The sequence below is a fragment of the Phlebotomus papatasi genome, chromosome 1 (assembly GCF_024763615.1).
Source record: "Phlebotomus papatasi isolate M1 chromosome 1, Ppap_2.1, whole genome shotgun sequence".
NCBI classification, from domain to species: Eukaryota; Metazoa; Arthropoda; class Insecta; order Diptera; family Psychodidae; genus Phlebotomus; species Phlebotomus papatasi.
This window is the reverse complement of record NC_077222.1, coordinates 101,668,309-101,695,856: the sequence shown is the minus strand read 5'-3', so window position 1 is coordinate 101,695,856 and position 27,548 is coordinate 101,668,309. Positions and strand designations below refer to the sequence as shown.

The 27,548-nt window shown below is 35.6% G+C and overlaps 5 protein-coding genes across 6 annotated transcripts in view; 4 read left to right on the top strand and 1 right to left on the bottom strand.

Annotated features, from left to right (window-relative positions):
- LOC129810139 (TBC1 domain family member whacked) overlaps positions 1 to 20,770 on the bottom strand; it is a 147,992-nt gene extending 127,222 nt beyond the window's left edge. The window contains exon 1 of the mRNA XM_055860438.1: positions 20,734 to 20,770. The gene's annotated coding sequence lies outside the window, so the exon portion shown is untranslated. The remainder of the gene's footprint in view (positions 1 to 20,733) is intronic.
- On the top strand, positions 120 to 1,945 carry LOC129810142 (opsin-1-like). The gene is made up of 2 exons (XM_055860442.1): positions 120 to 419; positions 779 to 1,945. Exons 1-2 carry the CDS (start codon positions 294 to 296, stop codon positions 1,796 to 1,798), a joined length of 1,146 nt encoding a protein of 381 aa, XP_055716417.1. The 5' UTR covers positions 120 to 293; the 3' UTR covers positions 1,799 to 1,945.
- Positions 5,573 to 7,435, top strand: LOC129809714 (cilium assembly protein DZIP1L). Its single transcript, XM_055859750.1, has 2 exons — positions 5,573 to 5,681; positions 5,745 to 7,435. The coding sequence occupies exons 1-2, from the start codon at positions 5,573 to 5,575 to the stop codon at positions 7,433 to 7,435; spliced, it is 1,800 nt and encodes a 599-aa protein (XP_055715725.1).
- On the top strand, positions 9,776 to 11,747 carry LOC129809704 (EF-hand domain-containing family member C2). Its single transcript, XM_055859741.1, has 2 exons — positions 9,776 to 10,850; positions 10,911 to 11,747. The coding sequence occupies exons 1-2, from the start codon at positions 9,933 to 9,935 to the stop codon at positions 11,745 to 11,747; spliced, it is 1,755 nt and encodes a 584-aa protein (XP_055715716.1). The 5' UTR covers positions 9,776 to 9,932.
- Positions 16,609 to 27,131, top strand: LOC129810105 (ras GTPase-activating protein 1). 2 transcript variants are annotated; one of them, XM_055860381.1, is made up of 5 exons: positions 16,609 to 16,819; positions 16,986 to 17,178; positions 17,244 to 18,693; positions 21,682 to 22,742; positions 25,614 to 27,131. In XM_055860381.1, the coding sequence occupies exons 2-5, from the start codon at positions 17,022 to 17,024 to the stop codon at positions 25,763 to 25,765; spliced, it is 2,820 nt and encodes a 939-aa protein (XP_055716356.1). In that variant the 5' UTR covers positions 16,609 to 16,819; positions 16,986 to 17,021; the 3' UTR covers positions 25,766 to 27,131. The 2 variants fall into 2 exon arrangements, with proteins under 2 accessions (XP_055716356.1, XP_055716354.1); XM_055860379.1 differs by having other exon boundaries at positions 16,609 to 17,178.
- Positions 27,132 to 27,548: the final 417 nt, after the last annotated feature.

Genomic DNA, 27,548 nt, shown 5'->3' with positions numbered 1-27,548 from the left:
TTCATTTTCACTGAATATTTCTCTTTAGCTAAGAATAAACATTACCTGTCTTTTGCGCAAAGAGAGAAACTTATAATTCAATTAGGGAAATCTTAATAGCAAATAGAGGAGAACGTTGAGGTATATAAGGGAAGAATATGGTTGGAACCAATTGAGTTACCTTGGTTGGTTAGTCTCGGTAGTTATTTTCTCACTAAAGGACTGGAGTAGTTCGTGTATAACGCGATTTTCTTCAGGACTGAGATTTTATTCTGAATTGTAATCTTCAAATTGTCAAAATTTGAAAAACAAAAATGGCAGCCTTTGCTGAGCCTCATTTTAGTGCCTATTCCGCCGGATGGCAAGGAGGAGCTGGTGGTTCCGGTGGATTCGGAAACATGACCGTAGTGGATAAAGTCCCACCAGAAATGCTACACATGGTGAGTGATACCCGTGATACCCAACCTTAAGCGGTTTCAGACTTGAGCCTTAAGGGCATAAGCTAGGCCCTGGTCCAGTTCCCGAATGATCACTAACGGACTTAGTGGAAAATGATGGAAAAGTAGTTTAACTCAGGTCCATCAAGGCCCTTACCCCATGTGGATCCTATCATAACGTGCTGGACAAATAAGGCTTAAGCCGAGAGACGGCCTAGCGTAATTGTCTGGGGTATTAGGTCATAAACCCTCTCCTTAACGGAAAAACAACTCTTAGCCAATAGGAAACGAGTACTTCCAACATGGCCGACTCAACAACGACTTACCCATCCAACCCGATCTAAACCTAATTTCTTTCCTAGGTCGACGCACATTGGTATCAATTTCCTCCAATGAATCCACTCTGGCACGCAATTTTGGGCTTTACAATTGGTGTATTAGGACTTGTTTCTTGCATCGGCAATGGCTGTGTCATTTACATCTTCACCACAACTAAGGCACTCCGAACACCCTCAAATCTCCTCGTAGTCAATTTGGCTTTCTCGGACTTCCTGATGATGTTTACAATGGCACCACCAATGGTGATCAACTGCTACCACGAGACCTGGACATATGGCCCGCTCATGTGCGAGATCTATGCCATGTTGGGATCACTCTTTGGCTGTGGCTCAATTTGGACTATGACTATGATTGCCTTTGACCGATACAATGTCATCGTGAAGGGTTTATCAGCGAAACCCATGACCAACAATGGTGCCCTATTGCGCATCATGGCTATCTGGGCCTTTGCACTCATCTGGACCCTTGCACCCATGTTCGGATGGAATCGCTATGTCCCAGAGGGTAACATGACCGCCTGTGGCACAGACTATCTGACCAAGGACTGGAAGAGCCGCTCGTACATCCTCGTGTACTCTGTCTTTGTCTACTACACTCCTCTGCTCCTCATCATCTACTCCTACTTCTTCATTGTCCAGGCTGTCTCTGCCCACGAAAAGAACATGAGGGAACAAGCCAAGAAGATGAATGTCGCTTCCCTAAGATCATCCGAAGCAGCCAACACCAGTGCCGAGTGCAAACTGGCTAAGGTTGCTCTCATGACCATTACTCTTTGGTTCTGTGCCTGGACACCCTACCTAATCATCAACTACACTGGTGTCTTCGAGAGTGCCCCAATTAGTCCACTTGCAACTATCTGGGGATCACTCTTCGCTAAGGCCAATGCCGTCTACAATCCAATTGTCTACGGTATCAGCCATCCTAAATACAGGGCTGCCCTGTACAAGAAGTTCCCATCATTGGCCTGCAATGATCCAGCTGATGATACAGCTTCTGTGGCCTCTGGAGCTACTGCTGTCTCAGAGGAAAAACCATCAGCATAAACATTGACCTTTATAAGCAATAAGTGGCTCTCTCGATATAACTTGGCAAACACGAATGGCATTGTAAATAAATATAATTGTTATTGATATAGAGAATCATTATATTTTCTATTTCTGTTGAATAAATTCTTCATGCAGCATTTTAAATTTTTGCGCCTTTTTTTTATTTATTTATTCCTTAATTATTTATAAGGGATGAAACGGATGAAACCGATGAAACACACCGACGACGACCGTCAAATCTTAATCTCAATATCGTGATCTAATTGCAGATATACATAAAAAAAATGTAATTGACATTGGGCTTTAACCATTTGCAATCCAAAAGCCCAAAAGGGTTAGAAAAATTAAATTGAAACATAGCCCACTTGTCTACGGTATCCTGAATAATTTTATTTTCTATTTAGATTTACTAAATTTTACTAAAAAGCATGAAAAGAAAAATTCCAGGAAAATCCGAAAAATTAAATTTAAAACTGATGCAAAAAAATGTATTTCGTTAAAGTAAATATTTGAAAAAATATGAAATTTACACCATGATTTTCGTATTTGATAATAAATATATTTCTGTCCTATAAGTCCGGAGTTTGCTGTAAATTTTGCAATATTGACTTATCAGAATACGTTGAATAAGTCGTTCTTTTTTTGCAAAATTAGTTTTTTTCGCTTTTCGGGTACTCCTTGATATACCCTGTACCTTCCCTGTGAATATTATATCGAAATATTATATGAGTTTCAAAGTAAAATGTCAGCTTCAAAATCGGTCTCCTGTAAAGTTGACCATTCGCAACTTATTCGTTTTATATTCTGAACCATCGATATTTTTCATTCTTTTACTGGTTTCAGATCAAAGGCTTTGCCATCGATTCAATTCAATTCAGTTTTATTTCAACTAACTACACTGCGCCTGTCGAGAGACTGCAAAACCGGTCTCCCCAGGTAAACGGTAGAAACCACTGGTTCATAGATCATATAATCCAAGTTACAAAATAATAAACAAATTTAAGGAAAATATGAAAAATAGCGCAGAAAGAAATCACACTTGAATCAGGTCAGTAAGCAGTCGAAGATAGAAACGGTAACCAAGCTCATTCTAGAGCACATAGTGATGCCGTAAATTCCGAAAAAAAACAATAAAAAAAACGCAACACTAAATAAGACTTAACTCTTTTCATTTCTTATCGATCAAGATTTTTGGAAAATTTTGACTTCGGATTGGATTACTATGGGCTAACTAAACTGGGCTAAACCCTTAAATCTCTAGTGCGGAGATTTTCCGAACTGATACTTCAGCCATATGCAAAGATAGCCTTAAATCTTTTCCAATAAAGAGTTCTCATTGAGTCAAATATGAATTTACTAGAAAGGTCTTGGAATCCCGAAAAAGTCTGAACCGATTTTAACCGGTTAGTAATTGATAGTGATCTGGTTACTAACCAATAAAAAGGGGTAACTAATTCCCATTTTTACTGACTAAGATTTCTGATTTCTCCTAGCTTCACGATTCGTGTTCGTGATGGGGTTTTCGGATTCCTCATCAGGTTTCACGATACGATTTTTGAGTTTTTCAGACTTTTCAGACTTTTCAGACTTCATGAAGAAATTTATCATTTTTTAAGGTTTTCACGTTTTAATTTTTGTGTTACCCGGTTCAACTTTTGCATTAATTCAATTTTTATGTTTCTCGGATTTCATAATGTATTTTTTGGATTTCTCTGGTTTCGAATTGAAATTTTTGAGTTTACTCAGGTTTTGAGATAGAAATTTTTGGATTACTCAGATTTCGCGATACAATTTTTGAGTTTTTCTGGTTCTACGATGCAATTTTTGGGTTTCACGTTGCATCATTTTTTAGATTTCTCTGGTTTCGAATTGAAATTTTTGGGTTTCTCAGGTTTTGCGATCGGAATTTTGGATTACTCGGGTTTCGCGATACAATTTTGGGTTTCTTTGGTTCCGCGATACAATTTTTGGGTTTAAGGATACATAATTTTTCTGGATTTCTCTGGTTTCGAATTGATTTTTTGGTTTCTCAAATTGCGCGATCGGAATTTTTGGATTATTTGGGGTTTCACGATAGATCTTTTGAGTTTTTCTAGGTCTGCGATAAATTTATTGGGTTTCACGTTGCATCATTTTTTGGATATCTTTGGTTTTGAATTCCAATTTTTGGGTTTCTCAGGTTTTGCGATCAGAATTTTGGATTACTCGGGTTTCGCGATACAATTTTGGGTTTCTTTGGTTCCGCGATACAATTTTTGGGTTTAACGATACATCATTTTTCTGGATTTCTCTGGTTTCGAATTGATTTTTTTGGTTTCTCAAATTGCGCGATCGGAATTTTTGGATTATTCGGGGTTTCACAATAGATCTTTTGAGTTTTTCTAGGTCTGCGATGAATTTTTTAGGTTTCACGTTGGATAAATTTTTGGATATCTCTGGTTTTGAATTCCAATTTTTGGGTTTCTCAAATTCCGCGATCGGAATTTTTGAATTACTCAGGTTTCGCGATACCATTTTTGAGTTTTTCTGGTTCCGCGTTGCAATTTTTGGGTTTCACGTTGTATGATTTTTTGGATTTCTCTGGTTTGGAATTGAAATTTTTGGGTTTCTCAAATTCTGCAATTGGAATTTTTGGATTACTCAGGTTTCGCGATACAATTTTTGAGTTTTTCTGGTTTAGTGATGCAATTTTTGGGTTTCACTTTGCATCATTTTTTGGATTTCTCTGGTTTCGAATTCAAATTTTTGGGTTTCTCCGGTTTTGCGATAAGAAGTTTTAGATTACTCAGGTTTCCTGATACAATTTTTGAGTTGCTCTGGATATGCGATACAATTTTTGGGTTTAACGTTGCACCATCTTTTGGATTTCTTTGGTTTCGAATACCAATTTTTGTGTTTCATAAATTTCGCGATAGCAATTTTTTCATTATTCAAGTTTCGGGATAGAATTTTTAAGTTTTTCTGGTTTAATGATGCAATTTTTGAATTTCTTAGATTTTACAATGCATCCTTTTTATATATTTTTAGTTTCAAATTGAAATTTTTGGGTTTCTCAAGTTTTGTGATCGGAATTTTTGGATTACTCAGCTTTCGTGATGCTTTTTTTGGGTTTCTTGATTCATTATTTGTATTTCTTAGGTTTTGTGACGCAATTTTGTGGTTTCTTAGGCTTCACGGTACATTTTTTTCAATTTATCAAGTTTCTAATTGCAATCTTTGAGTTTTACAGATTTTCTAATAGCTATTTTTGGATTACTCGTTTTTGCAATACAATTTTTGAGTTTCTCTGACAAGGATCTCAAGATGAGTCATCGGATGGTATCAATAAATCCGTTCAAAACGTTCTTAAACCTGTAAGAACGAAATCGCTATGGAAAAACGCTGTGAAAACGCTTTAGATACTTCTGCCATGACTCTAGGTATTAAACAATTATTGTAAAACTACTTTTGTGTTACTACAAGTTGAGGTTTGAGCATTCCGCAAAACTATAACACCATGCTATTCGGTTTATTCTTTCGACCGTCAATGTGTTTTAACCCTTACTCTGCCATAGCAACAGAGTGTTTGGCCTTCTCAATCGATTTTTCAAGCACTCAGAAGGGTTTTCCGAATTCCTTGGTATATTTTATTTTATTGAAGTCTTTTATTGATCTGTTTTGAGAAGTAAAAGAAGTAATTTTGTGCTGAATTACTGAGTAAATTTGCTAACTTTCGACTTGGTTATCCAAGGATTTCATGTTAAAGTTTGAAAAGTTTAAAAATTCAGAGAAATGAATAATTCTTTGTATAAGTGGAACCACAATTTTCCTCAAATTGCTCGGGAGTATGGATTGAGACTTTCTGAAGTGGAAACAGGAATTCTGGATTGGCGCTTAATAGGTAATGCACCTGTCTTTTATTCAAAATATCACTTGGAATTGATGTTTTTTTTTGGTTTACCAGGAACTTATGATGTAGATCGACTTATACATGATAATGATTTTGAGAGATTGGAAGCGGTTATTCCTCATCTCTGTGAAGCTCCCATGAGGACAGTGCTCAATAGTTCTATCTTAGATTCAGGGATATCCAAGTACTTCTGCTTAGCTCAATTGGGTTTGCAGTATTTATCATTTTGCAAAGACTTTCTCGATAAGACTGTAACATCTTTGAGGAAAAATGTCTACAATTGCGAAAAGGAAAAGCACAAATTGCTAAAAACCTACAAAAGGCAGAATGAGGAATTGCTGAGAATGCACAAAAGGATTCAGAGAAATGAAATAAGTGAAAAAGATAGTTCAATTTATTCTTGTTCAAAATGCACAAAGAACTTTATCACTTCGGATTTATTGGATAAGCACTTGGAGAGGAAACATCCACAGTGTCTGCACGATATCAATAGTGACAAAAACCTCGTAGCTAATGTAAAATTGGAATTGGAAATTAAGCAACTGAAACAAAAACTAAATGATGCAGAAAAGGAGTTACAGGAACATTGCAAAGAGTCACAGAAGAAAGCTTCTTACGCCTCAATGGGCATTCAGACAAACTTCGAGGAAGAAAAGGATAAAGATGAAAGCAATAGCGAGATACAGTCCCATCGTCAATTAATCCTGGATTCTCAGTATCAATTGGCAGATTTACTCAAAGCTCAATTGAATGCAATGGACGAATGGAAGACCACTGAGAAGCAAAGATACCAAAAGGAGAGTCAGGATATCAAGTACACCTTACAGGAAGCACTTAATTTAATGTCTCAGAAGAAATGTGTAGTTCTCAATAGGACAAAATTAGATTTATTTTCTGTTCCTGCAGGGAATCAATCAAATAATGAAATTAACGAACAATTAGTCAACGATTGGAAGAAGAAATACAATGACTTGGAATCGTATTACAAAGATAGCAATGATAAACTTAAACATCTCCTAGATGATCTAGATAAACAAAATAAAGAAAAAGCTCTTCTTATAGCAAATCTTAAGAAAAAACCAAAGATGAAAGATTTCACAATTCAAGTTGATATAAAAACCCAGAAAGATTTAGTTTCAAAAGACATCACCCCAATCCCAGAAGAATTACCTGAAGATTTGACGCAGTTTTCAATAGAATCCCCAAAGAGTAGTACAAGTGGTACAAGTAATTTAATAAAATTAATAAAAAGGAAGGGTTTTCTGGATGATACTGAAAGTGAAGACGAAATTGTAACACCTTTACCACAGCCGAAGGCTATTACTAAAGAACTACCTAAAGCTGTTGCAGTTAATAAAATTGAGAACGTTTTCCGTAGCGCAGGCATTAAACCTAATCAGAAAACCCTGTCTTCAGATGATTTCAAAAAGATAAAAACTTCCATTGCACGGGATAGAAATAGTAAAATTAGTAAATTTCACAATTTCCTAAGTGTAAGAAATAGAATAGTAAGACGTCTTGAAGATTTAGTAGATATAAGATTGGATTCTAAATTCCAGGAAACAAGTCGTTTAGAAAAGAAATCAAGCATACCTATTTTAAAATTGGATTATGAGGGTAAAACGGGTAAAACCGAAAGTCGAAAGAATTCGTATTTGCAAGTTCCCCAGAAGAAAGTTAACTTTGAAGAGGGGAACTTTACAGGAAGAAGAAAGAAGTTGTATCAGTCGAGTGATTCTGAATAAAGATTCAATGTTTTAACCCTAAAGCGGACAGCCCTCCTACAGCCCTTAAATTAGATTAGATTAGACTATAGATTTGGAGGCGGCGAACAGCTCCATCCGTGTACGATCCAACTCTACACTCAGTCTTAGCCGAGATTCCAGGATCAACCTCTCCATCAACCACGAACTCCATGTCCTTGCCAGCTCTCCTGTGTGTGTACCTAACCAGCCAATCTTCCGCTTCGGGCGGCTTCAGTTTTGGTAGTTCTTCCCAAGAGAGTACCGCTTTACTCAGCAGTAGGGGAGACTGGGGCCAAAAGTCACAAATCGAAAAATTCAAAATTCAATATCTTCCAAGATAAAAAAGCTAGCGGCTCAATTTTTTTCCCATAGATAGCCTCAATAAACCTTCTTCAATGTCGTAAATTTCTCAGAATTCAAACAAGGAATTTAGAAAATAAAAAAATATTGAAATTTTTAGCTCTATTTTTGAAATATTTTCCTTGCAGAAGATAACAATTATTACCTCCTTATTTTCCAAAATTGATGCACTGGTGAATATTTTCTAAATAACTTGTATTTTTTGAATACGAATCCGCTATGTATTTTAGAATTTCTCAGACGTTCTTTTCTCCAGAAATCCTTTTATTAAAAATGGCCACTTGGGGTAAAAAGTAACAAAAGGTATAGAGCAAGAAGTAACAAAAAGCGAAGAAATTTCTGATGTCTCACGGCGAAAAGAAACGTCATTATCATGTCTCGCCGCTTGTTGTTTGTATTGGTCAAACGATTTGCAGTCTCTTGTGTGTTTTTTCTAAAATATCTTGAAAAGCGCTTTTCTCGTTCAGATAGAGAAAACTGTGCTTTAAAAAGGTGTAGAGGAATAAATTTTCTATGAAAATATGTCCTCTAGGTATTTTTCAAATTTACGGAAGCCCTTAATGAAGCGAATCAAAATATGATAATACCCAATATCTGGTACTATTTGCCCCAGCATTTTTCAAAATAGTCACAAAATTACCTTTTAGAAATTGGCTCGATAAACGTATTTCCTTACAAAATAGAGGAAAATTACTTTCACAAAGTTGTAGAGCGGTAAATTTCCTAAACTGCGCTAATTAGATATTTTTGAAGGGCTCGAGTAGCTTGTAAAAAAAATAAAATATCCGTTTTGTGACTTTTTGCCCCAGTCTCCCCTACTCGTCAAAAGGACGTCAAAAGGTATTTTGCGTCTTTCAGAGGGTAAGATTCCTTCCAAAGAATTTCGACACTTTATACCTCTCCTGTTTGTACTTTCTTGTGAAAACGTTTAGGGTGGTCTTGTCAGGGTTAGCCCTGAGACCGCTAGAACCATATCAAACTTCAGAAATTGTTAATTCACTCTAAAAATTTACCCCGTGTGACATACAGGCACGTCCTGGACGCAAGGATACGCGCAATGCCTTACCGTGCTATCAAACTAGGATTTTTTTCAATTTGTAAATTCAATTTAATTTTCAGATGAATTGTTCCTATGCGTTATTTCGCATTAAAAATCATTTGAATTAATAGATTTTCGCTTATTTATTGATATAAACTAATACTTGGCCCACCAAAATAGCATAAATGTGGTTGCTCAAATTAATTTCAACTCAGCAAATTAAAATGTTAAAATTGCTCAACAATTCCAATTTTAGGCGGTATAGGAACCCTCATTGCAAATGAGGTCCAACTATGTGAAGTAGTTCCTCAAATTCTTCAGTAGCCATACGAAGAAAATTGTTGTGTCCAAAAAAAAAACACCAGTTGCAATATCATCATACATTTTTTCAATGAATCCGTGGGAAGATCTCTCTTGGATCCATTTTCTGGCCCACAATCTCTTCCTTTTACCTTGAGACACATTTTTATTGAACATGTATCCTACATAAAGTAGGAAAATTTCTTCCTGGACTCATTAATTTTTCTAATAATGTAACAAAATCACAAATGACGAAATGAAACAACTGGCAATCTGCGCAGCTTTTTTAAATTTAGCAAATTTCTCGGAAAATATGTGTCCTGGCTATGAAAAATTTCAAGTGGTTCTAGCAATTTTGATGCTCAATTTGCTAAATTCAATTTAAAATTAAATTGTGAAAAATCCTAGTGTGATAGCACCGTTAAAGCGGTAAAAAAATTATTACGTTTTTTTTTTTAATAAAATTAAAAATGTTTTCAGAAAATTATATCTCTTCAAATTCAATTTGTCCCTACCTGCACGCTTGAGGGTTAAACAATCACCATAGTAACTTAATAGTGCTTGTTATCAATAAAAAATAAATAAATAAAATGTCTCGTTTTTGTAAACTACCTCTGTTCCCTGGAAATAGTTTTCGTGATGTAATAGTCCAAATATAACCAATTTAAAAGATATCCATTTGTAAAATTAATTTCTCGACTTCAGGTATCCAAGGACAATTTCCAGAAATCCCAGCAATGGGTTCATTCCAATGGAATTCCCACCCTATCGGATCGACGAAGGCAGGACACCGTGGAGATGATAGAATTGTATCCCCCAAAGATGGCACAAAACCTAAGCCCTGGTTGGCTTCAGTACGACAAACGGGTTTTATGTTTCGATGGGTATTTCCGGGAAAATGTCGAGGATCTTTCCGGATATCAAATTCGAAGTGTTAGAATCTCCTTTTTCCTAGAAGATGGAACAGTTCAAGTGATTGAACCTAAGAAATTCGATTCTGGTATCCCGCAGGGTTGTATCGTAAAGCGACAGAAGGTTCCAGCAGGGGATTTGTTTGAACGGAAATTCCTATCGGTTTTGGATTTTAACGTGGCAAAACCTGTTATGATTTTCAATCGGGAATATCACATAACTGATTGTGATGAATTTACTCGGAGTTTTCTAAACCAATTGGGTATTGCAGTTCCAACAGGTTCTAAGACCCCTACAGACCCTGTTACCGAACTTCGAAGAAGACAAACCACTGTACCAGTTCGCAATCCTTGTCCTAAAGCTAGAAAACTTGCTCAGTTCCTTCAGAACGATAGAAAAGTACTAAGATTTACTGCATTTTGGGATAATACGGAAATAGATTTTGGCTACGTTAGGGATCTTACTGTCTTATTCTATCTCTCTGACAATACCGTAGAAATCATTGAGAATCTACCGTGTAATACCGGACGAGAGGAAACTACGCAATTTCTAAAACGAATGAAACTTCCAAAGAATTTTTCATCCATCACTGATATGGCTTTTCAATCAGCAAATACGGTTTTGAACGTTTTTGGCGGAGGCCTATCCGATGGCCGTTTTATTCTAGATTCAAAAGCTTTCCATGACAAAGATGTTTACTATACGGAAAAGGATCTTATGATCGGGAACGCTTTGAACGTATTCGGACGGAATGTTATCCTTACAGATTGCGATCAATTTACCAAAAACTTTTACAAGGAAAAGGTACAAATTCATTTATTCTTCATTTTTAATAAAATCACAAATAAAATATTTAAATTTCAGTATGGTCTCGAAGGGCTAACCCCAATCGAAAAACCAATTGATTCAAATCTAATAAGATCAGAAACACTCAGAGAAAAGGAACTGCCACCATTCAATGGATGGGGAACACATCTGGATTCAGAAGAAAACTGCAAGGCATTAGAATTGAAACCACCTCGTGAAAATGCCAAGAAATTTCTCACCAATGAGAATCAAATATTGCGATTTGGAGCTAAAATGATTTCAAGAATCAAAGAAAATTCAGAAAGAATTTTCACAATTAACTATTACCTTTCCGACGAAACAATTTCCGTCTATGAAACACCAATAAGAAATTTTGGTTTCATTGGTGGACAATTTCTGCATCGAAGACAATTTTTCCTGCCAAATCAAAATCTAAGATCTTCAGCTCGTCCTCGAATTTACACTCCACAACATTTCTACATTGGCAGCCGAGTTAAATTGTCCGATCACATCTTTGAAGTCGTATCGGCAGATTGCCATGTCTTTGACTACATGGAAAAGCATCAAAATGTGTTTCCCTTTTCCAACATCCAAACAATTATGGCTAAAATCCGTGAGGCCATTAGACCTCACTACAAAACCTTCATTGCAAAATACATTCCAAAACTTACATTGCATCCTAATGGCGTATTAACGGCTACTTTTGAAATGATGAAGGATATGCTCATAGATTTACTCAAAGAAACAACAAATACCCATGAGATCATAACGATTTGCAGATATTTTCAAATTGATAATGCAGAGTCGAATAAGGACAAAGGAAGTGTCATTGATTGGAACAAGTTCATTGATTATATTGGCTTGGAAGTTGATTTGCAACAAGATACTAACTAAAATGAATCATTAAAGGATGTATTGGGCACTAAACAAAATATTAAAGATTTTTTACCCATATTTTTCACAATAAATGTAAGCGTGAACATCATTACTAATAAAACCTTTCAAAAACCGAATTCAAAGTTTGGTTTATTCGATGAAGAAATAATTAGCTTTAGAACTGATTTTAAAGTTAAATAGATACTGCTCGAACTTAAAGAAACAGCAGTATATACAATTCGGTGCCGACCAAAATCCTGAAAGCCAAAATCATGAAAGGTAAATATCCTGAAAGGGACGAAATTATACGGAGGATAATGCGTGGAATCCAAAAAACATTCCCTTTGCTTTCATCAAGCGTAGGTTCAATGGTGGGAATAGCTATGATACTTTCAAAAATTCGGGTTTTTGGATTTCGGGATTTTGGCATTTTGGATTTGGCCATTTCAGGATTTCGGCTTTTCAGGATATTGGCTTTTCGGGATTTTGTCGTTCAGAATTTTGACCCCTTCGGAACTTTGGCTTTCGGGATTTTGTGTCTTCGGAATTTTTGACTCTAGGGATTTTTACTTTCGGGATTTTTCGTTTTTCAGGATTATGGCTTTTAAGATTATGGCTTTTCTGCATTTTGGCTTTCAGGATTTTAGCATTTGGGATTTTTGCTTTCTGGATTTCAACTTTCGAGATTTTGGCCCTTTCGAAACTTTGACTTTCCAGGATTTGGCTTTCGGGATTTTGGTTATTCAGGATTTTGACCCTTTTGGGATTTTGGTTCTTCGGGATTTCAGCTCTTGGTTCTTCGTTATTTTAGCTCTTGGTTTTTCGGGATATTGAACCTTTTGGGATTTCGACTTTCGAGATTTTCGTTTTCGAGATTGTGCCTTTTTCAGGATTTTGGCTTTCGAGATTTTAGCTTTTCGGGATTTTGGCTTTTTGGGATTTTGGCTTTCGAGATTTTGGCCTTTTCAGGATTTTTGCATTCGGAACTTTGGATTTTCAAGATTTCGGCTTTTGGGAATTTGGCATTTCGGGATTATGGCTTTTCGGGATTTTGGTTTTCGTGATTTTGATTTTTTAGGATTTTGACCCTTTCGGGATTTTATCCTTAGAGATTCTGGTTTCAGGATTTTACCTTTTTCAGGATTTGGCTTTCAGATTTTGGCCTTTTCATGATTTTGGCATTTGGGACTTTAGATTTTCACGATTTTGGCTGTTCGAGATTTCGGTCCTTTCGGGATTTTGGCCTTGGATTTTCTCATTTGGGATTTTGGCTTTCCAGGATTCTGGCTTTCTGGATTTTGACTTTTGGGATTTTAGCTTTTCCAGATTTCGATATAATCGGGATTTTGGTCTTTTAAGGATTTTGTCGTTTAAGATTTTGATCGTAAGTTACTTTTCATGAAATTCTCTTTGTTTAGTATTCCAAACAGTATGAATTTTCAAATTCTGGTTTTCTGTGATCCTATTAGAAATCAGTATTCTCTAGCGAATTAACTTTACTAAACCGAGATATGTCTTTCTGACTTAACTGGAATTTGTTTAAAAGTGATCATTAATTTTCATACATGTATTGTTGCTGATTCGGTGAACATTTCGTCAATTGAAACCTGTCACAGGAAAAATCATCTTCGGGAAGCTCAAAAATTAACCACTCAGGAATCAGGAAGGCCTTTTTATTAATCGATTTAACCACATTTATATTATTAATATAAAAGGTCTTGAAATTCCAATCCGACTGCAACAATTTTAATCCGTATTCAATCGGTAAAGTGTTTGTAATTAATTTATTTTTGAAAATGTTTTATTTTCACGTAGATTTTTGGCCTTTTACCGGCCTAGAGGGTAATTTGCAAGAGATACTGACTTACGGTCTTCAATGACACCTCATAAAATGATATTTTTATTCACTTTAGAAGAGTTTTCTTTAGAAATAATATTGAGCAAACTACTACTTACTCAGATTAATCAACTCATTTTCTATTCGTTTAAATATTTATCAGTCTGATTCAAACCTGTTTATCACCAGTTTTAAAAAAGGAAAATTTCATTTGCTGGCTAATCTTCCCGGGTCTCCCCTACCTCACGACTCATTTCATTCTTTTCTCTCTCTACCTTCTCAATTGTTTCTTATCTTCCTCAAATCCATCAAAAAGCAAGGTTTTCGAATTTTTCTCAAACTTGACCTATGCGATTCCATTCATTCTGCTCAGCATTTCGTTCATTTTGTCCATTTTTGAATTTTTAAAAGGTCAAAGATTACTCACTATGAATGCCTTATTTTTCGAACTACCAATACAATTGTTTAAATTCTTCCACAATAATTTTAAAAATAGGGGAAAGTGGCCTGTCTTTGAATGCGGCAGCCTTTGAATATTTCAATTTTTTCTTATTTTTCAAAGTAAAAACCCAATTCTCTAAACTATAGACATTACAACTAACTATTTTCTATTAACTTCAAATAACAAAATAGAATTTTTGCTTTCGAAAATAAGATTAAAAAAAATGAATGTTCAAAGGATGTCGCGTTCGAAGGCAGACCACTTTCCCCTATCCTTTTTTTGATCAATTTTTAATTTCTAGATGATTTTATAATTATATATATTGACTATTTTAAATCGGTATTAAACCGAACAGCACCCAAAAAATGCGAAACGAAGATTTACGCAAAAGTTCTTTTTTTCAGAGTATGAGCTCCTCGAAAACCCTATCACTCAGAAAAAACGGGCGTGCGATTAACTTTTGTTCTTCATAACTTCAACACTATATAGGTGTAAAAATATATTAACAATTTTTAATGGTAATTTTACACCTTTTTTAAGGGTAAAATTAACATGAAAAAGGGTAACTTTAACCCCTAATACACCTAAAAAACATAATATTTACACCGATTTCGGATCAATACTGCAGGGTAAAATAAACATTTCCGGAATGTTATTTTAACTCTTTCGGATTTCTCTCAAAGGACGCTTTGCTAACCTTTATTAAAAATTCTTTAAAAAGGTTTGTGGTACTATAAATTGAGGCCAGTGGTAAGTATATAAATATAAAATATTATTCACATTTTAAGTACAGTAGAGTCTCCTAAATTCGAACGCTCGGGGGGTATTTTTGACATTTCTCACCTCCCAAATTCGAACAATTTTTTCAAAGCTAACGAAATTTGTGCAAGACTAAATTGTACTTTGAATCAAATTCTCGCACTTTTTCGCAAGTTTTAGTGGTAACTGGTAACATAGTTCCTTTTCATTTTATACGAAAATAATGTAGGGTCAAAGGAACGTCTATTGACACTATAAGAACTTTCGTAACTTTCCTGACTGATATCTTCTATTGTATTAAATTTTTTTGTGTTTAAATATTAACTTATATCAACTTATTAATTTGACTACCGTTCAGTATCATTCAGTTTTCTCAAAATGTTTGAAAAACTAAAAAAAACTGTATTTTTTAAAATCATGACTAAATGACATATCTATTGACACTTTCGGTATTTATTGACACACGAAATTTGAACACCTATTGGACACTTTTTCTTTACACCTTTGATTGAGATTTTGGCTGAAAACTTCCTTATTGCACTGGATGACTCCATCTGGGGGACTGCCAACCAGGGAACCTATTAAATCTCCATCCAGAATGCCCCGTCCTTCCGTAAGAAACTCTTCCTCACAGATTTCTGTAAATCTTATGTCCCTTCACAGCAGCCATTCTCGTGATGATAAACTTCTCTATCCTCATAATCTTACATTGTATTTCTTACAGGATGCAATGGGCAGCTTTTAGATTTATAAAACTTGACACTCTCCTTAAGAATTCTCTCTCAACAGCTTATAGACAATACTCTTTCCATTGGGGCATCTCTGGTGCAGTCAAAATTTTTACCACGCATTAGATTTCTGCAGTGCTAGAGCTGAAGGAAGTTCTACTATAAAAATATCACCAGTGGCAACTCACCAACAAACATTCTTAGTCTTTTTTGCGCACAAACACTTAACTTGTTAGTAATTTCACTATTTCTTTCACAAAAATGCAGCAACTTTGTTTACTTTTATTCATTCTTCTTATTCTTCTTCATCTATCAAGCTGATACAAAAGTGGCAATCTGTACCTGTCAATAGACGTTGAAATCGACGATTTTGTCTCGGTTTATTGACACTGTAATTAAATTAATTTTAATTAAAATAAATTGATGCAAATTGTGTATTAAATTAAAATTTAGTTATTTTTTGACTGTTATGCAACAGATATACGTTCATTTTATTTTAAAAAAATAGAAAAAAAATTATTTTTGTAAAAGCTTCTTTCTTACACTTTTTCATAAGAATCTTGAAATTTCTCCACGTCGACAATTGCAATTGCTTAAACCTTTTTAAAACCTTCTTAAATTCGCAGAACAGTTCTAGAAAAGGGTAGGTTAAAGGAAAGCAGGTCAGATTACATGAATTTCACTAGATATAAACAATTTATATTAAATAAATTTCAATGTTTTGATGAGAGTGTCAATAGGGGTTCCCTGTCGAACAGACGTTCCTTTCACCCTATGTATAAGCATTCAGGAAGAAGCACATAAATATGATTTTCATTCACCTAGAATACGAACTTTATAACCTAACAATTGACATTTTGAATCCAAACGGTGTTCGAATTTGAGAGATTCAGATTTAAGAAACTCTACTGTAAATGTAAGTTTTGGACAGGTGTCAAAAATTTTGACAGGTGTCAATAATTTTGACAGGTGTCAAAAATTTTGACAGCTGTCACATTTATCATTTACGGTTCAGTCCTTTTGAAATGTTCATGAAATTTTCAAGCACATTTTAAATTGCACGAAATATTGAAGCCTAAACGCAACAAATGAAGATATGTTTAGTTGGCATCACTGGTGCAATGTCAAATAGGGAAAAATATATATGCGAGTCTCGATATTGTATGAACTAGGAAATATATTGGAGAAAAAACAGTGAAAATATGTTTTCTGTGCAAATATAAAAGTTCAATCAGACCCATATGAACTCAGTTTAATTCAAATTGATGCAATATGTATGGCAAAAATTATATATAGTCAAATTGGATTAAGTGTGAACATAAAGGTAGTGTTGCATTTTAAAGTTTTTGCTGATAATGTAAAATTGAAGGGATTTAGGAGGTTCTTTTGTTCAAAATTCTTTAGTATATATTTCATATTTCTGAAATAGAATACTTTGGAGTATTTTTTGCCAATAAATAGTGCAATAATTGTGAATTTTTGGGGTGTAGTCTCGGTATCTGTGACACAGAAGAGTGTGACACTTAATGGCCGAATTGCTTCGAATGGCTGGTCTGATGAGTGCCCACAAAGACAAATTGGGCTCTCCGTCTACGGGATCTGAGGACGGTGGAGGAGTTGATATGGGTGATTTAGCTCAAGAATTGGAACAAGACGAATTTGATGCTCCAATGCTGGCCAACGGTAAGTTTTAATTTTGAATTAATCATTTTGTTAATTTTTCAAACCGACAAAAAAAAACACTTTAGGTGACCGTCCAGCAATTATTGCACCACCAGAAAGTGAATGGTACCATGGTCGTTTGGACCGGTACAGTGCTGAACAACGACTGAGATCTGCCTCAATTCTAGGCAGTTATCTCGTTCGGGAATCCGACCGGAAGCCAGGATCTTATGTCCTGAGCTACTTGGGTCGTACAGGGATCAATCACTTCCGCATAACTGCGGTATGTGGAGATTTTTACATTGGTGGCAGGCAATTTTTCTCTCTAAGTGACCTCGTTGGTTACTACACATCCTGCAGTGATCTGCTAAAGAGGGAACGTCTAGTGATACCTGTTCCCCCTCCTGAACCCGTTAATGACAAAAAACGCGTTGTGGCTATTTTACCCTACACCAAAATGCCCGATACGGATGAACTGACCTTCCAGAAGGGTGACATCTTCTTCCTGCACAATGACATGGGAGACGGTTGGCTCTGGGTAACTGCCCATCGTACTGGGGAGCAAGGGATGATTTTCAGAGAACTTGTAGAAGATCTCGATCCCGGAATTGATCCTAACACCGTTTTTCCCTGGTTCCATCCCAATTGCACTAAAAATGAAGCTGTAGACATGTTGGTTAAAGCTGGACCTGGAAGCTTCCTTGTGCGTCCCAGTGACAATTCCCCAGGGGACTATTCCCTCTTCTTTCACATCAACAACCAGATACAGCGTTTTCGGATTGAGAAGAAGGGAGTTCGGTACTTAATGGGAGGCAGAAATTTTGAATGTTTGGATGCTGTTATCAATAGATACAGGAAGGAACAAATAGTCGAAGGTCATACTCTCAATCATCCAGTTGTCAATGGTCAGCAACCCGAATTCAATGCTCCTCCTAGCATGTCTGCAGCTGCAGAGAAAATCTATGCGACCCTGAGAGAATGCCGTGACCAGATCGGACTCAAGAAAATCAAGGGTATCAAGCACCATGGATATCTAATGAAGAAATCCGACAAGAGTGCCAAATGGAAGCAACTCTACTTTGCCCTCCTGGTCGAAGGATCAGAAACGCATTTGTGCTTCTACGAAAATCCCAAAAAGACCAAACCCAAAGGACTTATTGACATGTCCTGTGCATACTTGTACCAAGTTCATGAATCTCTATGGGAACGTTCACTGTGCTTTCAAATTGTCGAAAGGGCTCTCCCATGCCTGGCCACTGTGTCATTTCTCTGTGCCAACACACCCGAAAGCTACGTCGAGTGGATCAATGCCCTCAAGACCCAGTGTGTATCCCAATTGAGCAAAGCCCAGTCTAAAGTACCACGATTGCGAGAACTGAGATGCTTAAATTTGCAAATTCTCGAAGCTCATCGTCTACCATTCAAATTAGTGCCACATCCATACTGCAGTATAACCCTTAATCAGCAAGTCAAAATCGGAAAGACACGAGTTAAGGTGGCTCCTGATCCAGTCTGGGAGGAGGAATTCGTTTTAGAGTAAGTTTAAAGAATACTTTTAAAACAAATTAAAATTGATTTCGTTATGCTCAGGAGGCCTAGGGAATTCACAACGATCCTAGGGAACCTAATTTTTTTCAATTAACCTGACGAATCCGATTTTCATAGAAATCAAGGTGAATCCCAACACTTTTTAAGGAAACCAAGGATTTCAGGGAACTTATACACTTTTTATTGAACCCGCAGAACCCCAACTTTTTTCAAGAAACCTGGGGAACCTATATATTTTTAAGGGAACCAACAGGGATTCCAGGGGACGCATACACTTTTCAGGTTCATTGAACCAGACGAATCCGATTTTCAGGAGACTCACGGGGAACTCCTATATTTGTTAAGGAACCTAGAGCATCCCTACATTTTTGAAGGAACCCGGGGAACCTATAAATTTTTAAGGGGACTCACGCGGATCCCAGAAAAGCTATACATTTTTCATTAAACCAAGCGAATCCGTTTTTCAGGAGACTCACGGGGAACTCCTACATTTTTCAGGGATGTCAGGGAACCTATGCATTTTTCGGAGAACCCAGGGAACCTACACATTTTTAAGGTTACCAATAAGGATCCCAGGGAACCCACACATTTTTCAATTTACCCGACAAATCCGTTTTTCAGGAGACTCACGGGGAACTCCTACATTGCTTTAGGAACCTAGAGCATCCCTACATTTTTGAAGAAACCCGGGGAACCTATAAATTTTTAAGGTGACTCACAGGGATCCCAGGAAAGCTATACATTTTCACTCAACCGAGCAAATCCGTTTTTCAGGAGACTCACGGGAAACTCCTACATTTTTCAGGGATGCCAGGGAACCTACGCATTTTTCGGGGAACCCAGAGAACCTACACATATTTAAGGGAACCAATAAGGATCCCAGGGAACACACACATTTTTCAATTTACCCGATAAATCCGTTTTCCGGGAGACTCATGGGGAACTCCTACATTTGTTAAGGAACCTGGAGCACCCCTACATTTTTGAACGAACGCGGGGAACCTATAAATTTTTAAGGGAACTCACAGTGATCCGAGGAAATACATACATTTTTCAATAAATCTGACGAATGGGCTTTTCAGAAAACTCAGAGTGAATCCCTACATTTTTCAGGGAAGCCGGGGAACCTATGCATTTTCAGAGAAACCAGCGAACCTATACATTTTTTTAAGGGAACCAATAGGGATCCCAGGGAACCCACATATTTTTCAATTAACCTGACGACTCCGTTTCTTAGGGAACTGACAAGGAACCCCTACACATTTCAAAGAACCCGAGGAACCTATACATTTTTCAAGGAACCCGGGGTACCTATAGATTTTTAAGCGGACTCATAGGGATCCCAGGCAACCTATACATTTTTAATTGAACCCGACGAATCCGTTTTTCAGGGGATTCACAGGGAACTTCTTCATTTGTTAAGGAACCCTGAGAATCCCTACATTTTCGAGGAACCCAGAGAACCTATACATTTTTAAGGGAACCAAGAGGAATCCCAGGGAACCCACATATTTTGCAATTTACTTGACGAATATCTATTTTTCAGGAAACTCACGAAGAACCCCTAAACATTTCAAGAAACCCGGAGAACCTGTACTTTTTTAAGGGGACTAATAGGGATCCCAGGGAACCCACATATTTTTCAATTAACCTGACAAATCCATTTTTCAGGACTCTTACGGTGAACCCCTATATTTTTCAGGGAGGCCGGGGAAATTACACATTTTATACATTTATTAGGGAACACACAAGGATCCCAGGGAACCTATAATTTTTTTTCGAACCTAACGCATCTATTTTTCAGGGAACTCACAGAGAACCCTTAACTCTTTCTAGGTATTCAGGGAACCCATACATTTTTCAGGAAATCTATGCTTTTTCCGGGAATTCATTGAGAACCCACAAGGATTATAGGGAACCTATATAGACTTTTCATTGAACCCAGGAAGCCTATACCTTTTTCGGGCAACTTTTAAAACCGATTATTATTTTGGATCACCTGGAACACGTTTATGATTTTCCACTTACCTTATTTAGCTTAGCACTCACACGTTTTTAGTTTTAACTGGAAAGAAATTGAAAACATGATGTCAATTTCACGAAGGAAGCATCCAACGTCTGCTTTCGAATGTGATTGATTCTGCCTTTGAATCTTAATCTTTTGTTGAGAATATTCTTGCAATAGCATTAAACGGGACATAAATGATTATCCCGGAGCTTAAAAAACACTAAAATCATCACAATTATCAAAAGAAACAATAAAATAACTTGTCTTCATATTTTTCCAAAGCACTGATTTGCCATGTGGATATTTTTGAGAAAAAAAGTCATTGAAGCTGTCAATTTTGCAACCCTGAAACATCTCGCTGAACACATTAGAAAATCATATTGTATATTTGTGTGAAATTCGTCAGATCAAAGTCGGAGTCCAGTTTTTCATGGGAAAAACTTTAAATACTTTTTAAAATTCAATAAAAGACACTGATACCTTTCAACTGAGTCTATATACTTCCCAATCCATTGAAAAATACGCCTTGTACAACTAATTTACTTTTGACCTTGAACCCCTTAAAAGGAATAATTCAAGGATATTTTTTTATTTTTTTTTTCACTTTTGAATATCTAATTTTAATTTTTTTCTTAATGGCTCCGACACACCTCTTAGATCAGGAAAATTTCACGAAGTCGAAATTCAAAACCTTTTCTTTCTCACACGGCTTGCATATCTCTATCTCATTCTTTCACACTCTTCTTCTTCTTTTAAATATCACTCCTAATTCAATTTAGCTCAATCGAATTTGGAGTACGAAAGAATGAGATAGTTAAATGCAAATCTTTTGAGAAAGAAAGTGATTCCAATTACAACTTCATGAAATTTTCCTGATCTAAAAGGTGTGCCGAAGCCATAAAAATTTAAATGGTATTCGATCAAGATTTTAATCTTAAAAATCCTCTTTTGATCATTGCATTTTTCAGTGATGTTCCACCAGATGTAGCCACTGTAACAATAACCGTTCTGAGTCGCGGGAAAAGAGGCAAAGATTCGGAAATGGCTGAGATCACAGTGGACTTGATGAGTCTGAAAAATGGCCAAGAAACCGAAGATTGGTACCAACTGACCGGGATGACGCCAATGGGCGAATGGGGTTCCCTGAGACTCAGAATGCGCTACCTGGATGACTTGATAATGCCATGCGAAGAGTACAGTCCCCTGCAGCAATTGCTGCTGGAGCCAGAACTGATTTCTGTTAAAGCTCTCGCAGAGCTCTGCCACAACGATCGTGTGCCCCTGGCCACATCCCTCCTGCGTGTCTTCCGGCACGAGAAGCGCGAGACTGAATTGATAAAGGTGTTGTGCCAGGCTGAAATAGCCCGTGAAAATGAAACCACAACCCTATTCCGTGGTGCTTCCCTAGCCACAACACTCATGGACTTGTACATGCGAGCTGAGTGCTTTGGATTCTTGCAGGCAGCAGTCTCTGACATTGTCATGAAGATTCTAGACAGCAAGCAATCTGCTGAATTGAATCCAACGAAAATGGACGTCAATGACGATGCCTGCAGCAATGCAGAATTTCTTCTGCAGATTCTCGATCAAGTGACTCAGTCGATATTTACATCCCCAGAAGCCTGCCCCAGGAGTGTTCGATACATCTGCAATTGCCTACAGAAAGCAGTTGTAGCTAAATGGCCATCTGAGAGATTGGTTAGAACTCGCGTAGTTTCCGGATTTATCTTTCTACGTTTACTCTGCCCAGCCCTTCTGAATCCCCGTCAGTTTGGCCTTGTAAATGAAACACCACCCCAAACAGCCACACGGTCCCTGGTCATGATTGCCAAATGTCTACAAAATCTCGCCAATCTCATTGAATTCGGAGGCAAGGAACCCTACATGGAGGTCGTCAATCCTTTCATTCTCAAGAACAAAGAACGAATGATTGTGTTCTTGGATCAACTATCTTCGATAGCAGACCCAAATCCCCTTCCTGGATGCATTCCTGAGCAGAGCTACTCAAGCCACATGTATTCCGATTCAGGTTTGTTAAACATTTTGACCCATTATAGGGAAAGGGTTTCAGGCTTCGCACACACTATGGCTTCGAACATTTCATATTTTTCCCATATTTCTGAATGAATCTAACCTATGGCAATATATTTTAATAAAAGCTAGTCTTAAATCACACATTTCTTAAAAAAAAAATGAGGTCATATTCATTAAAAAAAAACATAGGAAAAAATAAAGTGTTCGAAGCCACAGTTTTTGCGAAGTCTGAAAGCGTTTTCATAATATAATTTGATTTAAATATTCCCATTTTTAACCTCGTATTCTAATGTGTCTAAAATGCTTCTTTAAATTTACCTTAGCCCTTTAAGAAGCGTAAATAACCTTACTTTTTAGATATTCAATTCGTTTGCAGCATTAATAAAAAGTTTAAGAGGTATTGTTAATAAAATTGAGGTTATGTTTCACCTAACCTCCAAAATGGAAATTATTTCCTGACAAAGCATCTTAAAGTCCAATTTAACATACAATTTCCTCTTTATTTTCTCCAATTAAAAATCGACAACATTTTAATTTCAGGATTGCAGCATTTCTGCCTAGAAAATCTGTAGATTTTCGGCAGAAATTCTGTCGAAAATCTGCAGATTCTCGGCAGAATTTCTGCATTGGAAATCTGCATAGTCTCCATTGTCTCAACAAAAATACTGTTGATTTATGAAGAAACTGTAGAAGTTACAGAGAAAATTGTATGCTCTGCTTAACAAGAAATACCGATTAAACATTTTAGATAACTAAAAAGTTGCGAGCAAAAGTACTAATTTCGTAAAAATCGCCAATCTAATGATACAAAAAACACGAAATTTAGGTCGTCACTGTGTTTAAAGCAGAGGTGTGCAAGAACCGTTTGAAACCGAAAAAACGTCAAATTGTTCGTCAATGGTCAAAACGCTACCTGAGCAAACTTATTTTGACGTTTATTCGGTTTCAACGGTTCTTGCACACCTCTGGTTTAAAGATATCACTTCACTATTCTCTACTTATAACACGGCGTCGCAGAATTCTTTATTTTATATAAACACTGTGAAATCACCAAAAATCACTCTATTGAATTTCGCAAACTTCAGTGAAAAATATCCCATCTTTTCTAACACAGCTGTCTGGAAAGTCTGGAGTGTAGAAAAATCTACAGAAAATCGGCAAAATATCTACAGAAATTCGTCAGAGTATGAACCAGGATTCGTCAGAAAATCTGCAAAAAATTCTGACGAATTTTGTCCCAAGCCCAAATTAAATTCGTAGGAATATCTACAGATTTCTCGGCAGATTTTCAGCAGAGGTGTAGATATTTTCTGCAGAAAACTTAAAGATATCTGACGAAATTATTTGACGGGTTCGTTTAAAAATATTTAAAAATTTAAGGAATACAGTAGAGTCTCGCTATAGGCCATCGCTCTATAGTCCACAATTTATCGACCGTTGATTTCAAAACACTGATTTTAAGTTAGGTTATGTTTTTTAGTATGCGACATGCATAATTATTTTAATATTTTTGGCAAACTTTATTGAGTAGTTGTGATAACTGCGATCCATAATGAAGAGAACGAGGACAAGTACTACAATCGCAAAGAAAGTGGAAGCCGTCGAGCAATTTCAATACTAAAAATCGTTGATAATTTTAAAAAATTACATGGACTATAGTGCGACCCAAGTGTCAAATTTGAAACCAAATATGGACTATAGCGAGACTCTACTGTAATAACGCCAGGAAGCGTATTTCTGAACTTATTGTGACACGTTTAGATTTGTTGAAAAGGTCTTGAAATCCCGGACAAGTCTAAACTAATGTCAATAGGTTATGCACTAAATATGGACCAGAGAAAAAAAATTAAAGTATTTCTAGTGTACCCAACATGATTTTCTGACTGAATGTTTACCTTAGCTTCCGCAGGTTTGGTTACCCTAAGTAACAGGCAGTTATAGTAGTATTTTAAAGCTTAATATGGTTTTCAACTTTGAGGTTTAACACAGTTCTCGAATGTCTCGAAATTATTTCTCATTTCGTGTCTACACAGAACAAAATAATTGGTAAAAATATTTGTAAATGTTTGTGAATTTCAGAAGGGATCTTCGAAATGCTCGAAAAACGTATGACCCGCAAACAAATTTGTAAAAGTCTGTACTTTTTACAAACTTTGTTCGTAATGTTCGTAACCAAATGTTCAAAAACATTGTTCGTAACTTGACGAACATTTTTTCTACTTTTACAAACATTTGTTCGTAAATGTTCATAAACACACAAAAAATGTTCGTAAAATTTTGTCAATCGTTTTCGTTCAAACGAAAATTTACGAACAAATGACAAAATTTTACGAACATTTTTTGTGTGTTTACGAACATTTACAAATAATATGTTTGTAGAACATCAAAAAAGGCTCGCCAAGCGATCATTTTACAAACAATGTTTGTGAAAATAAGTACCAGCTTTTACGAATTTTTTGGCAGGTCATACGATTTATGAGCATTTCATATGTCACCAGTAATAATTCACACACTGAGAGAAATCCGAAAAAGTTAAAATAACACTCCGGAAATGTTAATTTTATCCTGCAGTTTTGATCCGAAAACGGTGTAAATATTATGCTTTTTAGGTGTATTATGGGTTAAAGTTACCCTTTTTCATGGTAATTTTACACCTAAAAAGTGTTACGAAGTTAGAAGTTACGAAGAAAAAAAGAAATTTTTCTGTGTAATCTGTAGTTAAAATTTTACTAAAAATCTTACTTGATAAGAAATTAGAGAGGTTAGGACATATGGCTTAATCTTATATTTTAAGCCCGTATAAGGCTTCTCAAAAAAGTTTACGTAATCCTAATGTGGAAATCTAATCCAACTTTTATTATTCTAGGTCGTGAACTAGCTACATTGCATCACATTTGTGTGTCTCACCTTCAAGATCTTCAAATATTGTCCAAATCGAACAATTCAATCAAGAAATTAGTTACAGTAACGGACATGCTAACGAAACACAAATTGAAGTATCGAGAAATGATCAGCTAATTGACTCAAAATTAGCATTTTATAGATCATAATGATTTTTTCTCAGGAAATATCCAGTTTTAAATGTTTCGACACGAGAAATAAATTTCAAATGATCAAGCGACGACAAAATACAAAATGTAAAGTAAATATTAATCTCTAAAAAAAAAAACAAAAAAATTATTAATGAACAAACAAAAACACATTTATTCGTAACTCTATATAGATTTTTAAATTATATGATATTCATTATTAGTAACACATCTGCAGTGGTAAGTATAAAGATCTTTTTTTTTAAATATGTTTAATCGAATTATATCTATAAAACATAAAGTATAGGAAAAAAAGAAAGACTGCAAAAGTCATAAACATTTAATAAAATAACATTTTAAAATATAAGTTAGAAGTTAGGAGATGTTTGTACTCTAGAATTCTAGCCAAAGTTAATCCTTTCTCCAAGCACTAACTTTCATAAACAAACAACCTAAAAGTCAATAATGTAGAAATGCTTAAAAAATAGCATTAAATTAAAAAAAAAATAGAGCAGAATTTTTGAGCAGGACACTGAAACTTGTTTCAGATAAAAATACAGTGCTGTAACAACATAAACATTAAAGAAAAAATAGAGAGTAGGGAGTTTAAAAAATACAAAAAAATAAATGTTTTAGGTTACATTTTATATACCAAAGTTTCTATTCCTATTAATTGGCCTAGTATTTCGGGATTTTCTTTTAGCAGATTTTTATTTATTAAACCAAATTGCTAATACTTCTATCTGGATTAGCTTTTTCCATAAAAACGGTACAAATCTGCATTAAAAAAAAGATATTCGGGAAAAAAATTGAAGAAACAAAAAAAAAGACTCATGATATTTTCATATTCAAGCATGGAATTACGATCAGAAGCATTTTAAAACCATGTATAATACCCATTAAATAGTGTCAATTAGGATCCATATATAAATAACATAGAGTTTAGAACATAAAACAAAAAAAAACCTATCTTGTGAAAAAAAAACATTGAATTTGATACTTTCTCTTTTTTTTATCTAACATCTCTATGGTAAAAATAACCCTAAAATACATTTTAGATGGCATATTCAAACCCTTTCACCACAAAAAAAAAATTAATGTGTACGAAGGGTCATTCCTACACTAGAAAACTAGAAAATAAAGAAAAAAAAGTTTGAAAAGCATAAATGCCAAGTTTGTGGGATCCAAGCTTGAAAAAAAAGATCTATATGAATTTTTCGCTTTTGAAAGTGTACTTTAGAATTTCACAAAAATTATATAACTTTATACTTGAAGTGTACTAAAAAAAAACGTAATTGTTCTTTAGGAGTTTACAGCCAGTTCTGAATTCTGCAATAAAGGACATTTAAAGATTTTCTCAGAGTTTTCTTTTTTACATTTGTTTGTGGATGAGGTTGTATCTTCTGTCAACATGGTCAGGTAAATTTAAATAGAAATTCATATAAAATGTTTTGGTTTTTCTTTTTTAAAAATAGAAAAAATAAAAGATTCAGAGTTTGATTTCTAGTCTAATTTATTGCTATATTGGGCAAAACTTAAAGGGATGCATCATAGAGCGCCTGCTTTGTAATGCAAATGACCTTTCCTATTACCTTAAAGGTCATAAGAAGGTCAAGTAGGCAGAATATAATATCAGGGAATTGCAGGCATAGTTCGCACATGAGCCTTCAAACGATGCGAAAATTTTCTCTATTTTTGCTTGCACGGCATTCGGGTAACAGCTGTCAAACACACGAGAAAGTCAAATATTTTGTCGAATATTGGAGCACTTA

Coding starts and splice junctions, on each gene's coding strand:
- LOC129810142 (XM_055860442.1), top strand. CDS start 294: ATGGCAGCCTTTGCTGAGCCTCATTTTAGTGCCTATTCCGCCGGATGG. Junction 420..778: donor CACCAGAAATGCTACACATG/GTGAGTGATACC, acceptor TTTCTTTCCTAG/GTCGACGCACATTGGTATCA.
- LOC129809714 (XM_055859750.1), top strand. CDS start 5,573: ATGAATAATTCTTTGTATAAGTGGAACCACAATTTTCCTCAAATTGCT. Junction 5,682..5,744: donor TCTGGATTGGCGCTTAATAG/GTAATGCACCTG, acceptor TTGGTTTACCAG/GAACTTATGATGTAGATCGA.
- LOC129809704 (XM_055859741.1), top strand. CDS start 9,933: ATGATAGAATTGTATCCCCCAAAGATGGCACAAAACCTAAGCCCTGGT. Junction 10,851..10,910: donor AAAACTTTTACAAGGAAAAG/GTACAAATTCAT, acceptor TTTAAATTTCAG/TATGGTCTCGAAGGGCTAAC.
- LOC129810105 (XM_055860381.1), top strand. CDS start 17,022: ATGGCCGAATTGCTTCGAATGGCTGGTCTGATGAGTGCCCACAAAGAC. Junction 18,694..21,681: donor GAGGAGGAATTCGTTTTAGA/GTAAGTTTAAAG, acceptor TGCATTTTTCAG/TGATGTTCCACCAGATGTAG. Junction 22,743..25,613: donor CCACATGTATTCCGATTCAG/GTTTGTTAAACA, acceptor TTATTATTCTAG/GTCGTGAACTAGCTACATTG.